We start from the raw sequence: 24591 nt of genomic DNA, 5'->3' as shown, positions 1-24591 counted from the left end.
TTGCCAGTGCAGTGGTGTTGATGTTCCAGGTGAGGTCGTCTGTGATGGTCACACCCAGGAATTTGGTGCTGCTCACCTGCTCCACAGCAGCACCATTGATGGTCAGAGGGAGGGGGGGTTGGGAGTGGGTTCTCCTGAAGTCAACAACAATCTCCTTTGTTTTCCCCACATTCAGGAAGAGGTTGTTATCTTGGCACCAACGGGCCAGCTGCTTCACTTCCTTCCTGTAGTTAGTCTCATCGTTGTGGCTGATGAGACCCACCACGGTGGTGTCGTCAGCGAACTTCACGATGTGGTTGGAGCTGGAGCTGGGTTTGCAGTCATGGGTCAGCAGGGTGAAGAGAAGGGGGCTGAGCAAACAGCCTTGGGGGGCCCCCGTGCTCAGTGTTAGTGTGTTGACCCGGACAGCTTGTAGTCTCTCTCTGAGGAAGTCGTTCTGACGTAGGGGTTCTTAGTGTCCAGGTGTGTGAGGGCTGGGTGTAGAGCGGAGGTGATTGCATCCTCGGTGGACCATTTAGCTCGGTAGGCAAACTGAAACGGGTCCAGGGAGGGAGGAAGAGTGGATTTGATCTGCTTCATGACCAGTCTTTCGAAGCACTTCATGATGGTCGAGGTCGGTGCGACGGGGCGGTAGTCGTTGAAGCAGGCTGGAGATGACTTCTTCGGCACAGGAATGATGGTGGTTTCCTTGAAGCACGTGGGAACAACAGCCTGGCTCCAGGAGGTGTTAAAGATGTCTGTGAGGACATCCGTGAGCTCCTCTGCGCAGTCCCTCAGCTCTCAACCAGGAATGTTGTCAGGTCCCGCAGCCTTGCGGGTATTAATCCTCAGCAGTGTGCTCCTCACACTGGCTGGGGACAGACACTGATTTTTTCGACATGCTGTATTATGCCATGTTTGGACAGAATACACCGTTCCCTACCCCTTCGCGGTAATCTCAGTCAATTTTGAGCATTCTCTGGACTTGATATGTTGTTCCGGAAAAATGGAGCAAAAAAACGAAATTACCATTTTTTGGTAAAAAGGGATAATATGTCATGTTTACTTTTTTACCAAAACATGAAAACAACGACATACTAACCATTTAGGTTTTTTAAACCATTTATTCAAAACAGCATATCACGGGCAAAATGCTGAAGAACCACTGAATACTGCGGAGGGGTAGGGAGCGGTCTCTTCTGTCCCAATAAGGCTTCATACAGCATGTCTATTTTTTTACTCGTTTTTTCGACATGCTGCATTATGCCTTATTTGGACAGAATAAGAAAAGGTTATGACTGTTGTCTTTGTGCAACACAATGAACAAGAGTAGTCAGACAGCCGGCCCTACATACGGCAAAAAGACAATGAATAATGTGGGAAAGCACCGCATTCTGGGATCTGGGGGCACAGCTTGGTATCTGTTTTGTAGATAAGGAATTCAGATTATGTTTCATTGCAATCTTCTAGGCATTTAAATGACTTCGCTGGTCATTAACTGAATCATAAAAGAGAAAAAGAAGTACCAATAACAAAATAAATGTATTTAATTGAAGGAAGACGTTTAACAAGGCACAGAAAGGGTTTTGCTAAACTATAAAATATGTACATAGATATTTCACTTACTAGAACGGGATGTTTGAAACACTGTTGTAACGAGATCCACTGACAGCATCTGTAACATATTGATGATACCGTGAGAAATGTGACATAACAGTCATTAATAAACACCTTTTCATGCAGATGTTGAGGGAAACTACTGCCAGAATATCAAATATCCATCCTCAGCACTGGTTGTTTTAGTGAATGCTGCAGTTACTACAGTACATGTCATTCAACTAAGCTGAGGTCAGGAACCCCAAAATGTGACAACCAGCCATGTGAGGCAGAACACTAAAACCAGCGAGGACACACAGGCAGTCACGAAGAGCCACTGGAAGGAACACGGCGCCTGTCGAGTTTTATTTAGTTCAGACGTCGTTGGCACAGACTCCAGGGTTTTGATCCTCGACCAGCGTGACTCGGGAGAAAGTGATTGTCAGGACGGAGGTTTCTTAGGTTTCCTCATCTTCTTGAGCTTCTCCTGCCTCACCGTCTCCCCCTCCAGGGAGGACAGCTCGGAGATCCTGTGGAGGAACGAGCGAGAGGCTCCGAGCACCGGCTCCTGGTAGGACGGACCTGCGTGGAGAAGAAGAAGTGTTAGGATCTATAATACAACAGATAAAGTGTTCATGCTTTGGAGGGGCAGGGTTTTATCTGCATCGGTTATTTAGGTACCTACAGATTGATTGAATTAGTAAATTGATTAGGAATAAGTAGAATTACTGCCTTGCCAACCATCATGTAGTAGTTTTACATCCATGTCTGTCCAAAATGTCAACATTCATTATGTTATCCTGTTAAACGTTGGTTTCCACCTGTCAATAAGTTATTGAGCTATGAATAAATAGGGTTTATGGTTTAATCCCCACTATTCAGTTTATCCTTGAGCCTAACTAGACATTCCTGAGATATACCAGGACATAATAAAGAACAAAATAGAAACATCAATACATGTCCAAAAGTCATCTTCATCACCAGCAATTGGCCTATGAATGTGAGAGCCATATCTCAAGTCGTTGTTATGAAGTAGCAGCGACCTTTGAATACCAAAATATAATGAATTAATCCTAATGGATGGTAATACCAAACCTAAAGACATTCCATGCAAGTGTTTGTGAGATATCATGTTCACAAGGAGGCTACAGATAACCCAACAACGTAAAGCCTCCTGCACCGGCATGGAAAATATTATGAACCACGAGAATAAGGGACCATGGAGGAGATAAGGAGCTGTGGGATCCATGATACTGCCAATTACTCAACACAATAAACACCTGAGCAGCTTGGATTCCCCTCGCTACACACACACACAGCTTCACAATAAAGGCATGAACATGATAAAGCAACTCACTCTTTTGATTGTCTTTACTGTGCAGGAGGCTGTAGGTCGGGTAGTTCACCTTGGGCCTGCAGAGGGAGGGCAGAGGAGGCTTTAGGTGTGAGAAACACGTGAGAGAAACCTGGATTAGTTTTGATCTGTTTGAGTTTATAAGGGCACAATTACCTGCTGAGTTTGCAGCTCTCCACTGAGAAGGAGTTTCTGCCGCTGAGGATCAGAGAGGAGGGGAAGACGATGGCAGGAGGAGAGTTCAGGTCGTACCTCGGGGCGTAGCTGCAGGACAGAGGAGAAGACGTTATTCAAAGTGGAAACAGATACATTCACTCATATATGAATGTTCAAATACTACGGATCTACTTTGATGTTTTGGAGAATGATGTAAACATAGTAGAGAAATTAAAGACGAAAATGCAGACGCATACATTTAGAATAGAGGGGAAAATAAAGAAAGAAATTAAGTAAATCATGTGCAAAATAAACAATAGTATAGAGTATATATAAACTATAAGAAAACACCTGAAAATATGCACAATATATCTGGTAAAGATGCAAATTTAAGTAAATGCAGAACCGGAATACACCACTGTTTTTGTTGTGCAGCATAAATGGACAGGACAGTATGAGGTATAAAGGATTACGTAACAAAGATTACCCCCAAAGACTAACTTCCCTTTAAAGGACACGGTGTTTGTTCTCTCTATGTGAACGTGAAGGGCTGGTGACATCACACTCAACTGTTCCCACAAACCGAGGATTAATAGTAATGATAATGATCTCCTCATTGTGCAAACTAATCATGATTTAGCTATAATCAAGCGTGCTGGTTAACAGCATATTAAACATTACAGCTGGAGATCCTCAGATTGTGACAGACAAATTATGCCTGTCAAAATATTAATGGGTCTGCTTTTTCCTCGGTACATATTCCTATCGTTCATGAGACTCGGTGTAATTACTGCGATGTGTGCAGCTGTCTGCAGAGATACTGTGTGAGGCTACAGTAATCCAGAGGTTACCCCAGGGTGAAGGGCCGCCCCCCCCGGCTCTGGGAAAGCTCATTGGAGAGGCTGAAGGGATGCAGGGATCCAGGTCTCTGCAGCGGGGGAATCACTGTCCTGGTCCTCTCCGGCCTCACACCTGAACACAACATCATTTAGACAGCCAGAACTCACATCTGGTTGACAGACAAAGGGATCATTTCAAACAAAAAGGGATTGTACTTTATGTAGACGACCAATACAGAGTGTGAAAGTGTGCAATAATATTACAGTATTAATGTGATAGTGCCGTCCCTTAGTACATGTCCCCGCTGTGGGACCAATTAAGGATTTCTAAATTGACAAATACCTTGCTTTCATAAATGCTGTTCAGTATGAATGCACCACAGGCCGGCACTGAAAACACATCATATGATAACACCTCCACCTAGTGGCTGACCAGGGAACCGCCTCAAACTCTTACTGTGTAATTAAAATCCATATACTCCCACTTGTAATAATGACTCTTATTCTGAAAATCCTACATTGTTTTTCGAACAGGAAGTGTCTCCCGGTGATGTCATTGTCCCCTGACTGCAGTCTGTCCTCTCTGGCTGAGTGAGGGGACCTGGAGGGGGACGAGGAATAAAATATCAGCACACATGGAGAAATACACGGTACAGTAGTTGTGTCTCTCTGTCAAGTTTAACACACATAAACACATGAATATAATAAAGGTTGCAGGGCCAAGTTTAAAATAGACATGTACCAAAGGGGGTTTGGGTACAGACTCCTTTTAATTTCTGAAAGGGATTTAAGTTATGTCACCTGACAGAGAAGCTATTGATAAACTACACTGAATTCTAAATAAATAGAGTCTTGAAATCCAATATTAGGAGGTGTGTCTGCTGGGCCTTTTCTACAACTGTATGTTGTCTGAGGACAAGTACATTTCAAACAGCAAGTGCATGTTAGAGCACTATGGGCAGGATGACACACTGTACTGCAGGAAATACAACCCTGTAAGTATAATTACTGTTATCAGTCAAATGATTTTCCCTCAGGAAACAAGGTGCTGTGGTAAATGATAGACTGTAAGGGTAGATGCTCACCCTCCCACCATGAAGCCCCCACTCCAGGTGTTCCAGTCCCGGGCCCCTGCAACCAGGTGTGCAGAGTAATGTCACACAGAGTGGAAGAAGTACTCAGGTATTAAGTAAAGTAGAAGTACTACAGGGTAGAAGTACTCAATGTTTAATAATGGGTGTGGATTTATTTTGTATTAATACGACAGTGAAAGTAGTCATTGTCTGATTGGTCCATTTCAGAATAATATCTCTGATATGTTTTATAATGATTGATCACTAAAGTGTTCTCAGAGCTGGTAAAGGTGCAGCTAGTTTGAATGTGTACTGCAGGGTAGCTGCTGGATTTAAAAGTACACCATTTACCTCTAACTGTAGTGGAGTATAAGTACACAGTACCACGCCACTGAAATACTATGGAGAGAATTGTACTTGAGTAAATGTACTTCGTTACTTTGCACCCCTGATGTCACATTAAGCAGCATGGACAGAACCAGCAGAACCAGCAGGGTTACTCACTGCTCAGCGGCTGGATGAGGGGCAGTTTCCGCCTGATGTTGTCTCCCCCCCTCCCGGAGCTCCTGTATGCCGGACTTGGAGCCTCAGGGCCGGGGTGGCTGCAACTCGACCCCCGGTCCGACGTCAGAGCCTTAGCGGTGGGCAGCGACGCGTTTACCTGGAAGGTCATCATGCTGCGGCGGCCGTGCATCACCTGGTATAACCCGGTTATGGATGAACACACCTGGGGGGCATTTTTAAAAGGAGCGTTTGCACGAGCTTAGCATCCCGAGCTGCGATGCTAGCTGTAACCGAGTCACTGCGTCACCATGGCAACAGGCTGCAGGAAAGCCCGTTACCGGCGCTGCTCCCTTAAATCAAAACACGGTTCGAACAGCTGACCCCAATGCATTAACACTCACTAAACAGGTCCTTATCTCATGTACACGTTTGTAATCCAGTGGTGGAACATTCAGATCATGTAATATACTGCATTATGCAGAGGTGTACTGTAAGTTTGTATGGGGAATATTTACTTACACCTTCTGTTCAGCCAAATGTGTATTGGAAAGGAGTTGTTTATGCAGTGTCTTTAATACATTTGAGTTTCTCTTCAAGTGCACTCTTACCGTGTTCATCCTTTATTTCATTATAGTTGAAAAATACAACTGAATTTCCCCAGGATCAAGTATTCTGAACCAAGTAAACACAGCAATAGAAATACAAGTACCAAAGTATTACTACTTTGTTACCGTTAACCACCTAGCATGCCTTTCCTGTGCTTTACCCTTTAGAATTTGTATCTAAAAGTCCACACTGGAGTCTTACACTTTTGTAATGGATAGACCTTTATGAACCATTCATCCAGACCGATGTGTTAACAGTGAAGTCATTTTAGGTCAACATTGGACCGAATCAAACATCACTTCTAAAATAACAATCTGATTAAAGCTCAGGGGGGGAAACACATCTGTGCTATTTCCCAGATCATAAGCATGAAAGGACACCGTTCTGAATCAAACTGCACATTAACGACAAACAACCATTTTCTCTCCAAGATTTTTTATTGTACATTTTGAGTCCTTTGAAAACCTGAAAGACAAAAAGAGACCATTAGGATCAAGAACCACTGGTTTGTGACAGGATGCAAGTTGACTTCAAAGGCATGTTCAAAATTGTATGCTATATCAAAACTACTCAGATGTTATGCAGACACTTCTCACACTGCTAGTTTAATCACGGACACCATAGAAAAAGTCACATTTGAACAAAACATGAATATTTAATGCCCAATTGGCTCTATTTCTGCACTCATCACTTCTTCCCTGCAGACTAAGGAATATGCAGCAGAGGATTTTAACACGGATAGTCGGATGTGGTTTCAGACATATTGGCTTAATTTCAGCTGGTTTTCACCACAGTCGATAAGATGGGGAAAAAAGATTGTGCATCATTAACCACCGCTACAGGCCGCTACCCTCTGCAGACCTTCAACTTCCTGCCACTCACCATGAGCTTAGTTCATCCTCCGGATCATTCTGTTGATCTGGTCCTCCCTGTTGCCAGCGTCTCCTCCCTCCACAAAGTGAGTGGTCTTCTTATTCATGCCGCCGCGGGGAGACGACAGTTTGAAGGGCCACAGGAAGTTGTTGGCGGGCTTGAAGTTCTTGCCAACTGTGTAAATCTCATGGATCAGATCCTCGACACAGATGATGCCATATTTGCCTGGAGATCAAAAAGCAACGTGATTTAGTTGAACAGTTGAGACCACTTCAAATGAGTCACATAAGGGATCACACAACACGAGAAATCCGTGGAGGAAATGGTTGATAAGTCCAGTGTTAATTGAGACAGGGGCGATATCCTGGACAATTTGGACTTCTCATCAAAATAGTTTCCTAACATTTCCAACTTCTACCAAGTACTTATCCAAGTTAATGACTCTCCAAACATTCTAAAAGTTATAAGTACTAGTTTCTTGAGTACGTTATAAAAATACTCTTAGACTGGCCTGTGGTTTCAGACAAACTGGCTTAGTTCTCAGTTTTTCTCACCATGGTCGATAAGACGGGGAAAAAATTGTGCATCATTAACCACATGTAGCATCAAACCTTCATTTCACAACCATTACATAAAGGACCCTGTTCCTGCAGAAGCAAAAAGGCGTAATACTCTGCTAATGAAATATAAAAGCTCAGAAAGCCTCAGGTTCCTAATTATTATTCCATCACAAAATATTGACCTCATAAAATGTGCCTTGTATTTTAAAGAGACACAGCTTTGCATACCGAGAGCCTTCTCCACCAGAGCGTTGTCTGTGAGGGCGATGCGCTGTTTCCTCATTCTGCCATGACCACGTTTGTAGATGAGCTCACGCACAGACTTCAGGTTGGGGTATCTGAGGGGAACAACGGTTGTTATGAGCTCAATCAAATCAGAGTAATGTTGACAGTGAGAGGATTTCCTACAATACAAATATATACTCCAAAAAGGAGTTGACCTTTAAAAATACATAGGATGTTTTCAACTTGGAAAAAGAATCTTCAGTATAAGAGCAGCTCTCTGAATCAACGACAGCTAAGGAGAAACTGCAGAGATAGTTTGGCTCATTTTCCTGGTACATGGTGTCTCTGACCAGCTATGACAATGCATTAGTTGCAACACAGGAATCTGAAGTAATAGTTTGGGTTCAAACTACAGAGAATACTTCAAACAGCAAGCCATCTTATTCCTTTAAACCAAATCAAGAACCTCAGGAACTTACTTCTTCCCAAAGAACAGATACTTAGTGCATATTACTATCTTGGAATGTGGTTTCAGACAAACTGGCTTAGTTTCAGTCGGTATTCACCATGGTCGATAAGATGGGGAAAAAAGATTGTGCATCACTAACCACATTCCATCGATACAGCATTTAAAGCCACTACAACAGAGCGAATATCGGGAGACGTTTCCTCACCCCCAGGCGATGTAGGGCTCAGCGATCCTCAGCATGTTGATGGAGGCTTTGTTCAGTCTGACGAAGACACCGTTGAAGATCTGGCGCAGACGCATCAGCTGCAGAACCTTGCGGACCTTGGGGCTGACCCCGTTGATACTGGAAAACAAACAGATCATGTTGATTAGCTTATAGCTTAGCATGAAGATGCATTCTGTACTATGGGATGGGTTGTGGTTTCAGACAAATTGGCTTAATATACAAAGCTGTATCAGCATAGTCGATAAGTCGGGGAAAGAGTGGTCATCACTAAACACAACGCAGACAGCACACTTACATGGATTACTACATTTAGAGAAGGCCTTCACGCTGTACCTTAGTGGTTTCAGTAGTTTTTTTTACCAAAATACATTTTCAAAGATGGGAATGGCAATTATAGCCAGTCAGTCGACAGCTTGAGCTTCATGTGTTGTAAGACATCTAGTAATCCATGTAATTGTAACTGACAAGATATTTTACAAGGACAGTACTCACCCTCTGATCCTCATGACAAAGGCGAGTTTAGGCTCAGCTGGCACGTAGAAGTTTCCCACTTTGCGAGCAGTGCGACCCAGACGGACTTCACGCCTGTACATGGTCCTGTACTCCTTGTGGTACTTCTCGGCCCTCTTGTAGATCAGTTTCCTGGTCACTTTGCGGGCCTGAGAACACAAAACATGCTCTGTCAGTGCACTGTTCAGCTACACATCATACATGATACATTTTTAGCAGCTCAAGTGTAAGTGGTTTCAGACAAACTGGCTTAGTTCTCAGTTTTTCTCACCATGGTCGATAAGACGGGGAAAAAATTGTGCATCATTAACCACATGTAGCACTAAACCTAATCTAACAATTTAAAAAGTAGTGATTCTGCTTTTGTAGATCATCATTTCATACTGCCAGTGGCTTAAATGAAACTAAGGAGCTCAGGGAAAGCATACCTTTTAACATATTAGAAGTGACTCAGAAATACTTCTCAGTTACAAAAGCAAATTCTGCTCTCGCCACAGCAGCTCAATGAATTCACGCTTTCAACATGAACACGAGATGTAAACGGCTTAGAAAGGTGTTTGAAGGAAGGCTGTGCCAACCGTTAAGCAGTACAGGTGGGAACTTCAAAACGACCAATTGAATCTGGGATAGGATTATTTGTTTTCATTAAGACATGTTAGTTAGACATTGTCCAACTCATCAGTGCATTAAAGAGGACATATGCAGATACACCTAGTCAATGAGCCTTAAGATTGTTATGCTAAGCCATGCTCATTCAAAGGTGTTGAACTACACCTCTGAGCAGACGTTCACCTGGTGGAGCTTTATAGATTTTAAAGTGGACAGACACGTGCACCATATTACAATAATGAACACATGAGAATAGGAGCTAAAACGTAAGGGTAATTAGTCTACTTGCCACTGAGGACTCCTATATACACACAAAACTCATAATAACTTCCTCAGAGAGACTCAATGCTCACATTAGCTCTTTTAGCAGGACAAACAGTAATAAACCAGCATGCATCTTACCTTCTTCTCAGCCAGCATCTTCTTGATGCGCATGGCCTTCATGGTAGCGAAGGCCTTTCGCCTTTTCAAAAGGCTCTCAGGGACCGCCTGAACTTTTTTGCTGTCAAAGGAGAGGTAACACTTCAGGACAGAGCTTGAAACATCTTCAAAAAAATCATGTAGCCTCAAACAAAGATAAACTGCTACGAAATAACAGCATGCATGTACCACCACTAGCTGCTAGCATGCTAACATGTCAGTATTTACCGGCTCCCTGAAGCTAGCCGATGTGATATGAAAACATAACAGCATTTAAGTCTACAACTTATTCCAGCAGTTAAGTCTTTACTTTGTTCTCCATTTTAGCACAAAAACGAGCTTCTTTCTGATTCTTCACACCCAGCCATGTTGGATTACTACCGCTGCACACAAGACTTAATGTAAGTCATATTAACACTAATAAAATCCCACGATCACAAACAATAATACACGGAATATGTTGTCCGCAAACTAAACAATCTATATAACGTGTAAAATGTCTAAGGATGGTCCATTTAAGAGAGGATTCGGGTAGATTGTAACACGGCGGAAGACACTCACTCTGCGTCCGCCATTGCGTCCACCGAGAAAGAGGAAAAATCTTCTGCGCATGTCCGCGTTAAAGGATTGAGGACCCCGGCGGGCTGTCCTTCCAGCTGCCTGACTCATATATTTATATCGCACAGTTCTTTATTTATGGATAATTTAAACTCATCTAATTCTTAAATAATTAATTTGACCATTCTTATGGGTTGAGGGGCATATACATTTGAACAGATAGAGAAACAGAAAGCTCTCCTTAGTTTAGCTTTTAAGTCATACATTAAAATGATTTTTGCACCATTAAAAACACATTTTAGGGAAATAACTTCTTTATTTAATAATAATTAATTAAACGACATTATTTTTATCACAGCAGCAATGTGTTCAGGTACTCAAATATTTTTGAAAAAGTATAAACATAATACAATTAAAATAGAATCAATAAACAGAAGGTATATTTCGTACAAAGGACATGAATCACAAAAGACCATTTTACTACTATTACTACTGGAAACAGAAATGATTAATCTGTACTTTAAAGGACGTTTCAACCTATGCTGCAGTTTATAAAAACAAGTTTATAAATTATACATTCCAATTATTTTCTCATCATTAAAGAAATATCCTATAGTAAAATAACAATTAAATGGGTTAAATGCAGAGGATAAATGTCACTGTGTGTGCTCTGCTGTGTGCATGTATGTGACTAATGAAGAGAGTTATCCTCCGATTCTTCTTCTTATCCTCCGATTCTTCTACCACTAAAGATTAGTCTAATTTTTGGGTTTCAAAACCAGAAGGATGTTACCGTTTTTATTTTGTCACATGATTAAAAATGTGGCACCAAGTTGACATAGTGTTCTGTTAACCGGTCCCGAAATGTACGGTCTCGTGTACATGTGTTTAATTTGCAAAGTACTTCAAAACTAACCTCTCCAGTGTGCATGCCACAGGTGACTGCTGAGCTACTCTGGCCGGCAGAGGGAGCCCTCGCTTCACTTTGCAGAGCCGAGGCTCACAGCGCGTCTCTGGGGAAGTTTCATTCACTGATCCTGGATCTCCTAAAACCTCCGATCGTCTGCTTCAGCTCGCAGTGTGATGCATAGAAAGCTTATGCAAAGAAATGCCATGTTGTACATTGAAGTTAAAGGATACATAAGACACGAAGAACAATGCATTAGTTAAAGATGCACACTTAATTTGATTACAAAGTACAGTTCTGCGACGAATACTTCTACAGTAGTCATAGATCTTTTATCTTCTGCACATATATAAATATATACGATCCAATATCTTGCAAGCACATTGTATAAGCTTTTAGACTACAGAGCTAGAGTATATTACAACACACAACTAACAATTAATTGCTCTTAACCATAAATATGCATCATTTGCTAAATTGTGTACTAGGCTACGTTTTTGCTGTAATGATTCACATTAGTGTAATAAATTGGGACCCCCTCCCCCTAAGACACTCCCACCAAACATCTCAAAGGCTGCCTGCTGCAAAACGTTACACAAAGAGGGACATAAAACACATTTTCACAATAAAGCACCTTATGTAATGTCCATATAGGGCACCGGCTGTTGTTTTAAATAATATTCATATTATCTTAGTTTGGGGAATAGAAACACATACATGCAGCAGGCTTCTCCACACAGGAACACATGGGTTATTGTCCAGCCTTTCTTTTACGTGTGTCTGGTTACGTAGCCTGTTACCGATCTACTTTCACCTTCCGCAGTGAGCAGATCGCAATGGATCAATGTCAGCAAATTGCTTTTATACGTGTTGGACTTCTCTAAGCGGAGTAATGCGTGGACAAAAGGGGCTAAAATGACCAAAAGTGGGGTTATTCTTTAAAAACAACCATGGTTTTGCTTGTTCTATTAAAGGACGGACATTGACCTGGACTGTGATGTGGCCTGCATTTCTGTCCCGCTGGAGAAACTCGGTATGAGAATAATAACATGTTCTTAAAATCCAAATTCGGGTCATAAAACTAATCCAAAAACAAGATTAAAAAAAGCTTTTGAAATGTTCGTTTAAAACCATATTTAAGACTTTATTATTATTATTACAGACTTAATAACTTCGTTTTATAATAAAAGTCAACAGATAATTATAAAAGCAGCAGTGGCTTACTCTCTAATCTTCCTCTGGGATGTATCATTGAGGGGGGGGGGGGGGGGGGGGGGGCACGCATTAGATTAGTGTTAGGTAAAATCTGCTGGGTTACATCACCTCTCAGTATAATGTATGGAGCTTCATTGTGACTGAGTCTCCCTCCCATTGGGTGCACGGTGATGGGAGGACTGAATAAATAGCAGGGGAGATGCGGGCGAGGATGAGATGAGGAGCAGCAGAGGAAGTGGGAGGATCGTGGTTCGTAACTCAATGCAACTGGACTGCATCTCAACTCTCTCTCACTCCATACTTTGTGCAGCCGTTTCCTACCTGCGCTGCAACTTCTGAAGCCCCCATCTGCTGCTGCACTCCGGTTTAGAGAAGGACCCTTCGTTTTCTGCTGCTTAATTGGATGCTTCCGACCAAGATGATCATTATCGCGTTCGAGTTCTTGGTGGTGATTCTCAAGGTGCTCTGGGCTTTTGTAACAGCCGGCTGTAAATGGGTGGTGCGACCCAAGGAGAAGAGTGTGGCCGGACAGGTGTGCGTAATCACCGGGGCTGGAAGTGGCCTCGGCCGGCTCTTCGCCAAAGAGTTTGCCCGGAGAAGAGCCATCCTGGTGCTATGGGACATTAACAGCCAGAGTAATGAGGAAACAGCCGAGATGGTGAGGCAGATTTACCACGAGCTGGACACTCCCATCACCAAAGACGGTAAGTGTGGACGCTTTTGCAGAAATTAGGATGTACGTTTTGAAAGTATGTTCAGAGAAACTGTAGGGCGACTTGTCTACGGCACATGCAGGGTGGAAAATCATATTTAAGGATAGTAGTTGTGTAAAAATCTGACAGTGTGAGCAACATTCCAGTGTGTTGAGGCTACAGAAATACTACAAGATGACCTTTTTATTCCCCCAAATTCCTGAAAAGTGACTAAAACTCAAATATGTTCAGAGAAACTAGGTCAATTTCTGCTTGGCTTGTGCAGTGTGGAAAGTCCTATTTCAAGGAGCGTAGTGGAAGTATTTATGTACACCACACACACACACACACACACACACACACACACACACACACACACACACACACACACACACACACACACACACACACACACACACACACACACACACACAGACTGTTAAGGCTAAAAAAAACCTGTTAAGATAACCTTTTTATTGCCCAAAATTCCTGTAAAGTGACTTCCTAATCCCTGTAAAATTCAATCATGTGCACACTAACAAATCCCCAACCCTTTTCAATGTTAAACCCATGTACTTTAAAAAAAAGTCAGTCACAAAAACAGTCTGTTGAATCACTTTCATCCACTTTCTTCACCTCTTTCCCCCCTGCAGGACCTGTTGGAGGGGTCGAGGAGGTCCCCCCTTTCCAGCCGCAGGTCTACACCTATGTGTGTGACGTGGGGAAGCGTGAGAATGTGTATGCCACAGCTGAGAAGGTGCGTCGCGAGGTGGGCAACGTGGACATACTGATCAACAACGCTGGCGTGGTCTCCGGACACCACCTCCTGGAGTGCCCCGACGAGCTGATTGAGCGCACCATGGTGGTCAACTGCCATGCACACTTCTGGGTGAGTGAGATCAAGCATGCACACTTATCTGAAAAGGGGGGGGGCTCACATCATGAGCAAATGTGATGCCACACATCTGTCTCCATTCATAAAACTCAAAGGGGTTTCAGTATTGAGACAGTGAAGCGTTCCTTTACATGCTTCAATCTCAGCCACAGGAAAGTCATGAGTCTGTCTTTTTATAAAGTCTGGCATCGTGCAGACACAGATCCCCGTGGTATGTCAGCCCTTCCTTCTCCTCTTTTTTCCCCACGGAGCTCTAACCTGTGTGATGGAGGCTGTGTGCGTGGGATGGATCTGTCAGCCACATTTTGTTGGCAGCAGGCAGGCAGTGATTTGTTGTGTATCAGGTTCGGCTCTCTGGCTCTTGTTCAGTGTGAATACTTATCTTGAGAGGCTATGTGGACCTGATGGAGTGAATGTGTTGCACTTTAGATAAGCATGTGCTGCGGTGTTAGAGCTATCGGTGCTTTCTTTAAGGGTGTGGGAAGACTGGCAATCAGAAATCCATTCAGAAGAGCTGTCTCTCTGATGGGAATTGATTGCTTAGCATTTAAGCTCCTCACTTGATTGGACACTCATTGGTTTCTTGGTGCTGTGGAGTAACTGTGCCTGTGTTGACCATCTTTGTTTTTGTTACACGTTACTGAGTCTCATGAAGCAGATGATGTTCGTCTAAGTCTGTGATTTGAAGCTCCCTAATTGAGTGTGAAATTCTCCTGTGTTGTCAGTCAGGCAGGTTGTTTATTTCCTCCTCTTTAATGGATGCTCCATTCAGCCATTCATGCGCCTCTCCGCTGGCTATCTGCGCGTTCTTTCACAGCCCCCACTGGGAGTCAGGATCCACCGGATGGGTTGCAGGTTTGGGATTTTTTTTTCTAATGGGATCTGTTTGTGTTCCCCCATATTCTGTGGAGAGCGTGGTTTCTTTAAGGGGTCGGGGGTGGGGGGGGGGGGGGTGGCAGATGAAAGGAGGACTTAATGAATGGCGACAGGCAGAATAGAGGATGTGGTTCATTAAAGACACAAGCTGGATGAATGGAGCTTAGACTAACAGGGACCTGTCCACTTTCCTCCCTTACACAAACACAGTGCTTTCAGGTGGCACGCTACACAAACCTTTGATTTAAATTCTCTTTTAAAGGGCTTAATTGTGGTTTATGACTCAACTAATACCCCCAGTTTAGAGCCAAGTCGTACAAAGTTTGAAGTGTTTATTTAGGTGCACGTTGACAATGAAGGATATCATAAAGAAGGCAAACGTTGGGATTCATTCAAAGAGTCCTTATGCTTCCTTTGTCTTTTTGTCAGTTACTTTTCATGCATCAGCGTCATTGAAGAGGTCTTTTCTTATTCAGCGCGGCGATGTCAACCCAAGATGGCGCCGAGGATGGCTGCCGTGTCTCGAGCTCCTCTTTTGCACTATTTTATTTATCTTATTTGCACCATGTATGTTGAGTTGTTGGGGGAGCATGGGATATAAAATGTTCATTGCCAACATATACATTGTATATGCTGTGCATATGACCAATAAAACCTTGAACCTTGAACCAGAACTTCTCCGCTTTCCTTACAGCCAATTCTATTACTTTCCCACCCAGTTTCTCAAGGGCTAAACGAGCAACATCAGAAGATGGAGTGTGTTGGACAGTGTAGAAGATAGAAGTGTGATTAGAGACCCCACACTTCTTCAGCCCCCTCTGACTCCTCCCAACATGATTTCTGGAGGCAGTGGGTGCAGCTGCATGGCAGTGACAGACAGACAGACAGACAGACACACCGACGATTCAGCCCCTCTCTTCTTTAAGGTTTTAATGAGACGGGGTCATAACATTTAATTAGTTTGATGATGTTTTGATTAGTCCAGCTGGTTTTGTTCCCCCTAGGGGTGTGTGTGTGTGTGTGTGTGTGTGTGTGTGTGTGTGTGTGTGTGTGTGTGTGTGTGTGTGTGTGTGTGTGTGTGTGTGTGTGTGTGTGTGTGTGTGTGTGTGTGTGTGTGTGTGTGTGTGTGTGTGTGTGTGTGTGTGTGTGTGTGTGTGTGTGTGTGTGTGTGTGTGTGTGTGTGTGTGTGTGTGTGTGTGTGTGTGTGTGTGTGTGTGTGTGTGTGTGTGTGTGTGTGTGTGTGTGTGTGTGTGTGTGTGTGTGTGTGTGTGTGTGTGTGTGTGTAGGGGAATGACATGAAAGGATAGCCTCCCGTGCATCTTGAGCTGGTTACCCAACAGGTGGTTTGTGCACAATGAGCGGCAGCGGTGTGGAAGTCCTCCCTCCCTCCCTCGCTCGGTTACATGAGAGCGGCGAGCGCTCGACAGTGACATGGCGGGAAAAGAGCAGAGGGAAAGAAAAGAGGAAGGAAGGCAGTGGCTTCCCATCCACAGTGAGGCGAGAGGGTAATGGTAAGCTGCTGCTGACCCACTTTATCTGACAATTGCTTTCTTGTCTGCGGATCAGCTTGACAAGATGCCAGACGACAGGAGCCAAGTTCTGCGGGCCGCATTCCTGCTGTAGCCGGAGAAAGGAGGCAGCCAGGCAGAAGGGTCCTACTTGACTGGTTTTATATGCCCCCCCCTCAGCTCGATGCACCTGTAGCCCTCGGTACAGCGGGGACATGTGGGGTTTCTCCTGTACCTGTTCACATCTCAGGGACGGGATAAAAGAGAAGACAATAATCCACTTAGACTTGGAAATCTTTTTAAAAGTTGGCATTTGAATCTCTACTACATTCACACGTCAGAGCTGTCATTTAAAGAACATATCTTAAAAAAATTACATTAAAATCTGAGAAAAACTATAAAAACACTTAGTTTATGTGAAGGTCTTAGCCTTCAAACGAAGAGATTTCCTTTGTTCTTAGTTTTCTATCATATTAAAGTGAAGACCAATAAGACTTTAAAGAGGTATCTTAGACTTTGAGCATCTGGGGTGAACGTTTGTCACTATTCTTTAGAAGTTTTATAGCCCAGGTGATTGATTTATGTTGGAAAACAATTGTTGGTTGAAGCCCTAAACGTACAGGAGCTCAGTGGGAACCAGTGGTTGCATTACTTCAGTTTTCGGGTGCATTGACACTTCCTCCTCTCTGGTCTGTTGCTGCGGTTGCTCTTCAGGTAAACAGTGGTCTGAGGTTTAGTCCACTGTAGGACCAGTCTGCATCCATCCTCCCTACTGACCTGTAAATGCAACCCACTCAAATTCCTGGATGTGTTGTCGGATCAGACGAGCTCAGGCGTTTTCTCCCTCTCGTCCGGGGAGAAGTCAGCCCAATTAAACGGCCATCTGGTGCAACGCAAAGGCCAATATTTTGTTCATATTCCTGTTGGTCAGGCGCTAGCACTAATGCAGCCTGACACCCCAGCTGCAAGAAGCTTTGTGTGGCTTAAATGCTCCTGGGGGCACGCACCAATTAGGGGGTGCAGCGGGCAAAAGCACCCCCACATAGGCCAAGGAGGCCCGGCTGTGTCAGCGGGTAATTTAGCGGAACAAGGGAGCGTTGAGACCCAATTACGGCCGCTCTGATGTAAGACACGAGCGCCTGGTTGCCTTCACACATTTTGTGTCTGAGAGGTCAGCGGGGGTCATACCCACATGCCAGAGCTGCCATGAGAAGCGGGACATCACAGGAGGGTGGGAGCGAGCGGTGCACCATCAGCCTTCCCTCCATCTCTCCCAGTTATTTTTAGCCCAATCAGCAGAATGGTCCGGTTTGTATTCTCGACTGCTGGCTCTGGCCGTGCAGCGCGGTGCCAGAGCGAGTCACTCCCCGCGCTGAGAGGTTCTGTGGGAGTGGGAAACTTTGGCTGCAGTCAGGTACGGGCATATCTGAACTTAATGCTTCATTTGCACGCATCATGCACTGCCATTCTGGCGTCTGCCCGGGCCTCGGGTTCTCCTCTCTCTGGGCCCCATAATTTCATGAGTTGAGTTTTACTAAATGTATGTCCTGAAAAAGTACAGATGTTTGGAGCCGAGTCAGATCAGTTATACTGTAGCTCGCAGTGAAGTCATCCTGCTCACTTTCCCTGCGTAGATCTGACGTACCCGGCGCTCTACAGATGCAGAGACGAGGAGTGAGTCGCTCCTATGCAGTTAATCTCTGGTTGCAGTTTTAATGAGGCTGTTCCTCCCCTGCCAGGGGTTTCATGGCTGTACTACCTGGTACCACGCTCCCCTCCAAATGTTTACTGAATCATTTCTCTGGCTGGGCCTGCACACCAATGAAACGGTTATATGACCACACAATTATTGGAAACGGGGAGTAAAACTGTCAGAGGTAATAACAAATGTTCACCACAATTCTCCAGAACCCAAAGTGAAGTGTAAAAAAAGCCCACATGCATATTGGTAGAATTTTAGAGCTTAAAGCCACATTTTCATGCAGACAAAGCAGTTTCCAGCTTCCTGCCTCTTCCCATGTTTCATATCTGCTGTGTGTGTGATCAGAGCCGTCCTCAGTGACATTTACAGAGGGTGTTGCAGGCTGCGGTCATTGTTCATCACTATGGCAGCGCACATCTGACCTGAATAGATGTGGCAGTGCAAGCAACAAAAGGCCTGCTGTTTGTTTGTGGACCTCCTGCGGGGAGAGTGATTGGTCAGTTCCTGTCGTTGCCATCACATGTCACACCTGCTGATTGGCTCATGCTGAGTCCAAAGTCAGCAGACGGGCAGAATGAGGAATGGATCTGTGAGTTAATCAAGCGATAAGTCTCTGGATCTGCTCGGCGGGGCGGCTCCTCTCACCTCTCACATGGCTGGAACTCTTTCATCTCTCATCTCTGAGGCTGTGCTGGGAGACCAGGGGCTGTGCTGGGAGACCAGGGGCTGTGCTGGGAGACCAGGGGCTGTGCTGGGAGACCAGGGGTTGTATTGTTGTTGAGTGAACGGAGGCCTGTGATCGGCGTTGTCACCAAGTCTTTAGAGCCGGGCTCTGCGGTGGGCACCAGATCTGTGTGGGAAAAGAACAGAGTGTACCGCAGCCAGCACACACACCACATGTTTGTTCAGTGGATACCTGCAGAGGGGAAAACCCTCCGACTGCCTTCAACATCCAACTCACACCTAGCACAAAGGAGCAAAGCTTTCAACCTTTACATCGGCCAGCAGGTTGTGTTTCGGTTTGTCTGCAGGATTACAGAAAAACAATTGCCCAATTATAATTACATTTGTAGAATAGTGCAGAATTAGCCAAGTGAGAACGTGGTTAATTTGGGAGAATCTGAATTACAGGGCCGATAAACACCTGAGTTTTAACCTCTAATAGAAAGGGCAATTGTGCTGCATTCATGTGGAGTTAAAACAATGGGAAAAAGAAGTGTCTAACTGGGAAAATGTACATGAAAACAAGGGCGCATTTATGAGGCTCTATCAATCAACACAAGGATCCAATGAACTGTAATTGTAATTTGTAATTCCCAGAGAAAGTGTGTTGCCTCCTGCATCTCCTTCCTACAGATTTGTTATTCCAGTTGTCAAATCAGATGGCAGTTGTGTTGATATAAACCTAACTGAGTTACGTTGATTGCCTTGAGTTGTGGCAGTATTGTACCAAAACACAAAAACCCAGAAAATAAAATCATATCGCGATGAAACTTTTCCAGCCCCGCTGCACCTCCAGGGCTCTGGATCATTTTTTGGTACATATTATGAATTCTCATTCAGACGCGTCTCTGTGCATCACCATGGAGAAGAGGGGGAATACGAGGGGGAATAAGAGAGGATCAAAGGGCTTTGGCACAGACAAACTGCACAAGCGAACTAACCTTCCTCTCCCTTCTGTCCGTCCCGCAGACCACCAAGGCGTTCCTCCCCAAGATGCTGGAGCTGAATCACGGCCACATTGTAACGGTTGCCAGCTCCCTGGGTTTATTCAGCACAGCTGGAGTGGAGGTTAGTATCACACACACACACACACACACACACACACACACACACACACACACACACACACACACACACACACACACACACACACACACACACACACACACACACACACACACACACACACACACACACACACACACACACACACACACACACACACACACACACACACACACACCAGCGTTCCCACCATCCAAAACCAGAGCTTTTCTGCAGAGCGAGGTCAGGCCCCCTTTCTCTAGTTGTCCCCCCACCCGTTAAATTAAGGGACACAGATGAGCATTGGGGAGCCTCTTATAGATTTCTATCTGCAGCAGTGGGGGGTGTGGGGCCCCTATTGGGCTCTGGCCCCGGGGCCAGAACGAGCTGACAGCTCCCCGAGGCAGCGAGACATCTTCATCACGGCTTTGTGAACAGCGCCGCTCACTCAGTATTCAGCTCACAGCAGCGCCGGGCGGATAGTGCTCCCCTTCCTACAGTGCCCCCCCAGCACAGATTCCTGCTTGTTATTGTAATGCATATTAAAATATTAAGTGGAGTCATTCATCTCCATAAGCGCAGTAAACTGTGGTTCTTATTTGGAGACTTCAGTGTGAGACTGGTGTCGTTTCCAGATGGCCTGCAGGGACTGTTTGTTTGTATAGCTGCACGTTCGTCCGGCCGTTCCTCTAGAACGATGAAGCCTTCAAAGGGATTGGACGTTTTTCTGCAGCCGTTACGCTTCCTGGAAATGACTCGGCAGACATTAATTTCAGGGAACTGAAGCCTCGCCTGTCATGTGGGCACGGTCAAATCTCTTTATCGACATGCATCTGTGTTTTCCTTAGAAAACAAATCATGTCCAGGGCGGACCACATCAAACCCTTCCCGCCAAGCCCAGCAGTCTGCTGATGCAGCGGGGAAGAATGCTAATGAAACTGTAGCTCGCTGTATCATTAACGGCACAGAGAGCCCGGGGGCACGTCTGATAGTGTTCTGCCTGGTCCCTGGGTGCCGTCCGACAGGCCTGACCTGTTCTCTTTCCTCCCTCAGGACTACTGCGCCAGTAAGTTTGGTGCCATCGGGTTCCACGAGTCGCTGAGCCACGAGATAAAGGCCTCGGAGAAGGAGGGCATCAACATGACGCTGGTGTGCCCTTACCTGGTGGACACGGGAATGTTCAAAGGCTGCCGGATAAGGTCAGCCTCCTCACACACGTCTCACTTTAACTGAAGCTCTCTGGGTCTGGGTCCAGCCATCTGTAATCGCCTTGCAAACACCTTGTTTAGAGTTCAAAGCAGCACAGATTTTATACAGTCCCTTAAAACATTCCCAGGAGATACTTTACCAACAGGTGCACCTAGCCCCCCCCCCCCCCCCGCTGTAATAGTCCCCACTTTGTTTAATGGTTACAGTCAGCAGGTGGCTTCACTGTGCCTCACAGCCTTTTTTAACAGGTTTACTACATTCAAGGATGAAAGCCTTTTCCACTCCAGTTTCTGAATCATTTTCAATTAAATCTTTGTCAGCTTTACAGTAATTAAGTGCACATAGAAGGTGCAGACATTCACCAAGGCAATATACATCCTCTCTCAAGTTCCAAGACAATCGTGCAGTTTTTCCACAATCCTGCTGACAAACTAACAGACTGAGCAGCAAACCTCCCTGTCCCAGTTATAAGGACTAAAAGGAAAAAGGGTCTGGGCATGCAGCACCAGAACAACAGACACATTACAGGTTGAGTTCCCTGACTTTTTGAGCCTGTAACATATTGTCCCCCCCACAGGAAGGAGATCGAGCCCTTCCTCCCCCCCCTGAAGCCTGAGTTCTGTGTGAAGCAGTCCATGAGGGCCATCCTCACCGACCAGCCCATGATCTGCACGCCTCGCATCGTCTATATGGTGAACTTCATGAAAAGGTGAGCCTCCTCTGACACTGTAACACCCCCCCGCTACCTGCTCCATACAGTCACTGACCTGACCTCTGACCTGTCTCTGCAGCATCCTCCCCTTCGAGGCCATCGTCTGCATGTACCGGTTCCTGGGCGCCGACAAGTGTATGTACCCGTTCCTGGCTCAGAGGAAGGAGGCCATGAACAACAACGAGGCGAAGAACGGGATCTAGGGAGGGGGGGGGGACGCTGTTTGTCACACGAACAGAGGCACATAAACCTGCAAGCATGAGGAAACAACCACTGAGGATGAAGATGGGGAAAGGAGGAGAGACTGATTAGACTGGTGCACTTGCATGGAGCAGATGCAAAGGTTTACCATATCGTTCCTCTGGAACAAAGAAAGCTGTGTACTACACAAAGGATCTATTTGACTTTGTTTTGTCTTTTTTGTAAGTTTAAAGAAACCAACATCTATATACTGTGTCACTAGTTTTTGAAATCATACAGAAAAGCTATCCTATAATTAACTATTTACGTAATGTAGTCACCAGCCTTATGTAGTGTCGTTGTGGAGGTATACAGTATGTTACTGTACAGACAGTAAAACGTGTTTTTCACTCTTATTTTATTTTTGTAGACATGCACTGTAATTCAGATTGTTCTCCACACTGCCGGCGCTCTGTGTGCAGGACGGTTCAGCATTTCAAAGCCCCCCCCCACACACACACACACACACACACAGACACACACACCGAGGCTCTTTCAGGACATTGGTTTGCAGCTGATTAAAGATAGAGACGTCCCGTGTAAAGGCCAGACCGTGGCTGAATTAAATCTCCTTTTTTATATTCTGGGCCTCTGAGAAACATGTTGAACCAGCATGCACTCACTGTACTGCTTTGGGGAGGAAATAAATGTGTCTTTTTATTTTCAATATCTGTGGTGTTTATATTGTAAATTTATCTGTTACCAATATTATTATTTGTTCAAAAAAAAAGCAACCCTTGGCTGTCCCAGTAACACTCTAACTCCACGTGTCCCGTTAAATGTCTAAATGTTGTGCGTGCCCCGAGGTGACTGTCTCCTCCATATTTGATGTATGAATATTTTATATACCTTTGGGACGACGAGAGTTCTCGAATTTCAACGACATTCCAGTAGGCCTCATCCCCCCACCCCGTCACAGCGATGAGCCTAAATTCTCTACCTCTTAATTTGTTTTTTTGACAGTATGACATAAGCCTTTTTTTTCTTTTGTAATTTTCTGAAGACCGCTCCAAATCCGAGCACATGTGGTTCCAATGTTTAGTGTCTCTACCTAACTTAAATTAATAAAAGTGATTTAGATTATTACATGGTGTGTCGTTCTTGACAGAAATGCCGTTCCTACGTCACTCTTTGGAGCTGGAAACAGAAAGAGGATCTGCTTCTGAACTCAAGTGAAACCTGTCCCGCTTGGTGACTGGTTTCGGGATCAGCGTCCTCCCTCTTTGTGGGTGACTCAGGCAGCCGTTAGATATGGGTGTTGGCTAAAGCATTGTAAGTAAATATACAGAGAAGCATGTGATCTCAAAATAAAAACTTACACAATAGAACAAGTGACGATCACTGTGGAGGAAAGAGGATACACAGGGAGGATGTGCACATATATTAAGGGGGGGTTACTCTAGAAAAGTACCTGAATATGGTGCATACTTCCCTCATTTTCATTTCCCTGACTTTATAGCAAATACTGTATATGAAACATTTTTATTGAATGGCTAATAAAGTCACTTATTGGAATATAATATGGGAAAAAACAATCAACTCTCAAAAGTTAAATTAACTGCATACTTCCGGTGTCAAAATGTTCCTTTTTATTACATTAAGCTCTTTGTTTCCTGACTGTCGTTCTAAATATAATAATATTGAGCTTGCCTTACTTTGCAGATAATGTAGGGCCAAACTGTTATTGTATTTGTTATTTTTGTAAGGCTGTAGTCTCAGGAGCATGCAAAACAAAAACAAAAAGGTCATATTGTGATTTGATTTGGTGTGATTGGTTTGAAGTACGGGCTTATGCAACCACAGAGGGCTGTTCACTTTAGCATGGCCTTGGCAAGAAAAGTGTCATTTTCTGTTTATACAGAATTAAGCAAAAATCCTCATTTGTACAATCTGGAGTTAAAGGGTTTTGTCCAAAATGCTCCTTCAATGCCCTCTATCCACATAAAGCTCCTCTGACAATTAGTTATTCAAATAAACCAAATCAAAATGTGTTTAAACTCAGTGTGGTTTTCTGTCTGAGAGCTGAGGGAGCAGCAACAACAATACAGCTCCTATCATTTCTGCAGCTGACCTGATTTGACTTCCCAAATACTTGGTGTCACATTAGGATGTCATGAGATGGGTTCGGGCTCACATGCTTCAAACTGATGTTTGTTCACATTGCCTGGGGTCAAAGCCTTGGGATTTTTGGGACTTTCACTGACCTGAGGTGGAGGCCGAGCCTGGAGAGAAACTAGACTCAATGCATTATTGACACTTTTCACAGGCTCCTTAAAAGAGCGAGCTATCAAAGGGGTTTTTAAAGTCATAT

General features: G+C 44.5%; 3 protein-coding genes and 5 non-coding genes across 8 annotated transcripts; 1 reads left to right on the top strand and 7 right to left on the bottom strand.

The window, feature by feature from the left end:
• Window positions 1–1165: 1165 nt before the first annotated feature.
• Window positions 1166–5811, bottom strand: si:ch211-171b20.3 (uncharacterized). The gene is made up of 7 exons (XM_063873869.1): window positions 5502–5811; window positions 5010–5055; window positions 4443–4525; window positions 3937–4057; window positions 3086–3193; window positions 2933–2988; window positions 1166–2157 (listed from the first exon to the last, which is right to left on the bottom strand). The coding sequence occupies exons 1-7, from the start codon at window positions 5689–5691 to the stop codon at window positions 2018–2020; spliced, it is 744 nt and encodes a 247-aa protein (XP_063729939.1). The 5' UTR covers window positions 5692–5811; the 3' UTR covers window positions 1166–2017.
• Window positions 5812–6525: 714 nt separating this feature from the next.
• Window positions 6526–10625, bottom strand: rpl7 (ribosomal protein L7). The gene is made up of 7 exons (XM_063912757.1): window positions 10561–10625; window positions 9982–10081; window positions 8953–9119; window positions 8440–8577; window positions 7769–7878; window positions 6990–7205; window positions 6526–6572 (listed from the first exon to the last, which is right to left on the bottom strand). Exons 1-6 carry the CDS (start codon window positions 10572–10574, stop codon window positions 6997–6999), a joined length of 738 nt encoding a protein of 245 aa, XP_063768827.1. The 5' UTR covers window positions 10575–10625; the 3' UTR covers window positions 6526–6572; window positions 6990–6996.
• LOC134858197 (small nucleolar SNORD12/SNORD106) lies at window positions 6853–6944 on the bottom strand. Its single transcript, XR_010164938.1, has one exon. It is a non-coding gene; the product is annotated as a small nucleolar SNORD12/SNORD106 (small nucleolar RNA).
• LOC134858198 (small nucleolar SNORD12/SNORD106) lies at window positions 7491–7580 on the bottom strand. Its single transcript, XR_010164939.1, has one exon. It is a non-coding gene; the product is annotated as a small nucleolar SNORD12/SNORD106 (small nucleolar RNA).
• Window positions 8288–8379, bottom strand: LOC134858196 (small nucleolar SNORD12/SNORD106). The gene has a single exon (XR_010164937.1). It is a non-coding gene; the product is annotated as a small nucleolar SNORD12/SNORD106 (small nucleolar RNA).
• Window positions 8649–8738, bottom strand: LOC134858199 (small nucleolar SNORD12/SNORD106). The gene has a single exon (XR_010164940.1). It is a non-coding gene; the product is annotated as a small nucleolar SNORD12/SNORD106 (small nucleolar RNA).
• On the bottom strand, window positions 9198–9287 carry LOC134858191 (small nucleolar SNORD12/SNORD106). The gene has a single exon (XR_010164932.1). It is a non-coding gene; the product is annotated as a small nucleolar SNORD12/SNORD106 (small nucleolar RNA).
• Window positions 10626–12879: 2254 nt separating the features above from the next.
• Window positions 12880–23366, top strand: rdh10a (retinol dehydrogenase 10a). Its single transcript, XM_063874079.1, has 6 exons — window positions 12880–13383; window positions 14025–14260; window positions 20045–20143; window positions 21173–21318; window positions 21906–22037; window positions 22120–23366. The coding sequence occupies exons 1-6, from the start codon at window positions 13083–13085 to the stop codon at window positions 22241–22243; spliced, it is 1038 nt and encodes a 345-aa protein (XP_063730149.1). The 5' UTR covers window positions 12880–13082; the 3' UTR covers window positions 22244–23366.
• Window positions 23367–24591: the final 1225 nt, after the last annotated feature.

Source organism: Eleginops maclovinus, chromosome 21, assembly GCF_036324505.1.
Source record: "Eleginops maclovinus isolate JMC-PN-2008 ecotype Puerto Natales chromosome 21, JC_Emac_rtc_rv5, whole genome shotgun sequence".
Taxonomy (NCBI): Eukaryota; Metazoa; Chordata; class Actinopteri; order Perciformes; family Eleginopidae; genus Eleginops; species Eleginops maclovinus.
This window is presented reverse-complemented; position numbering and strand designations above follow the sequence as displayed.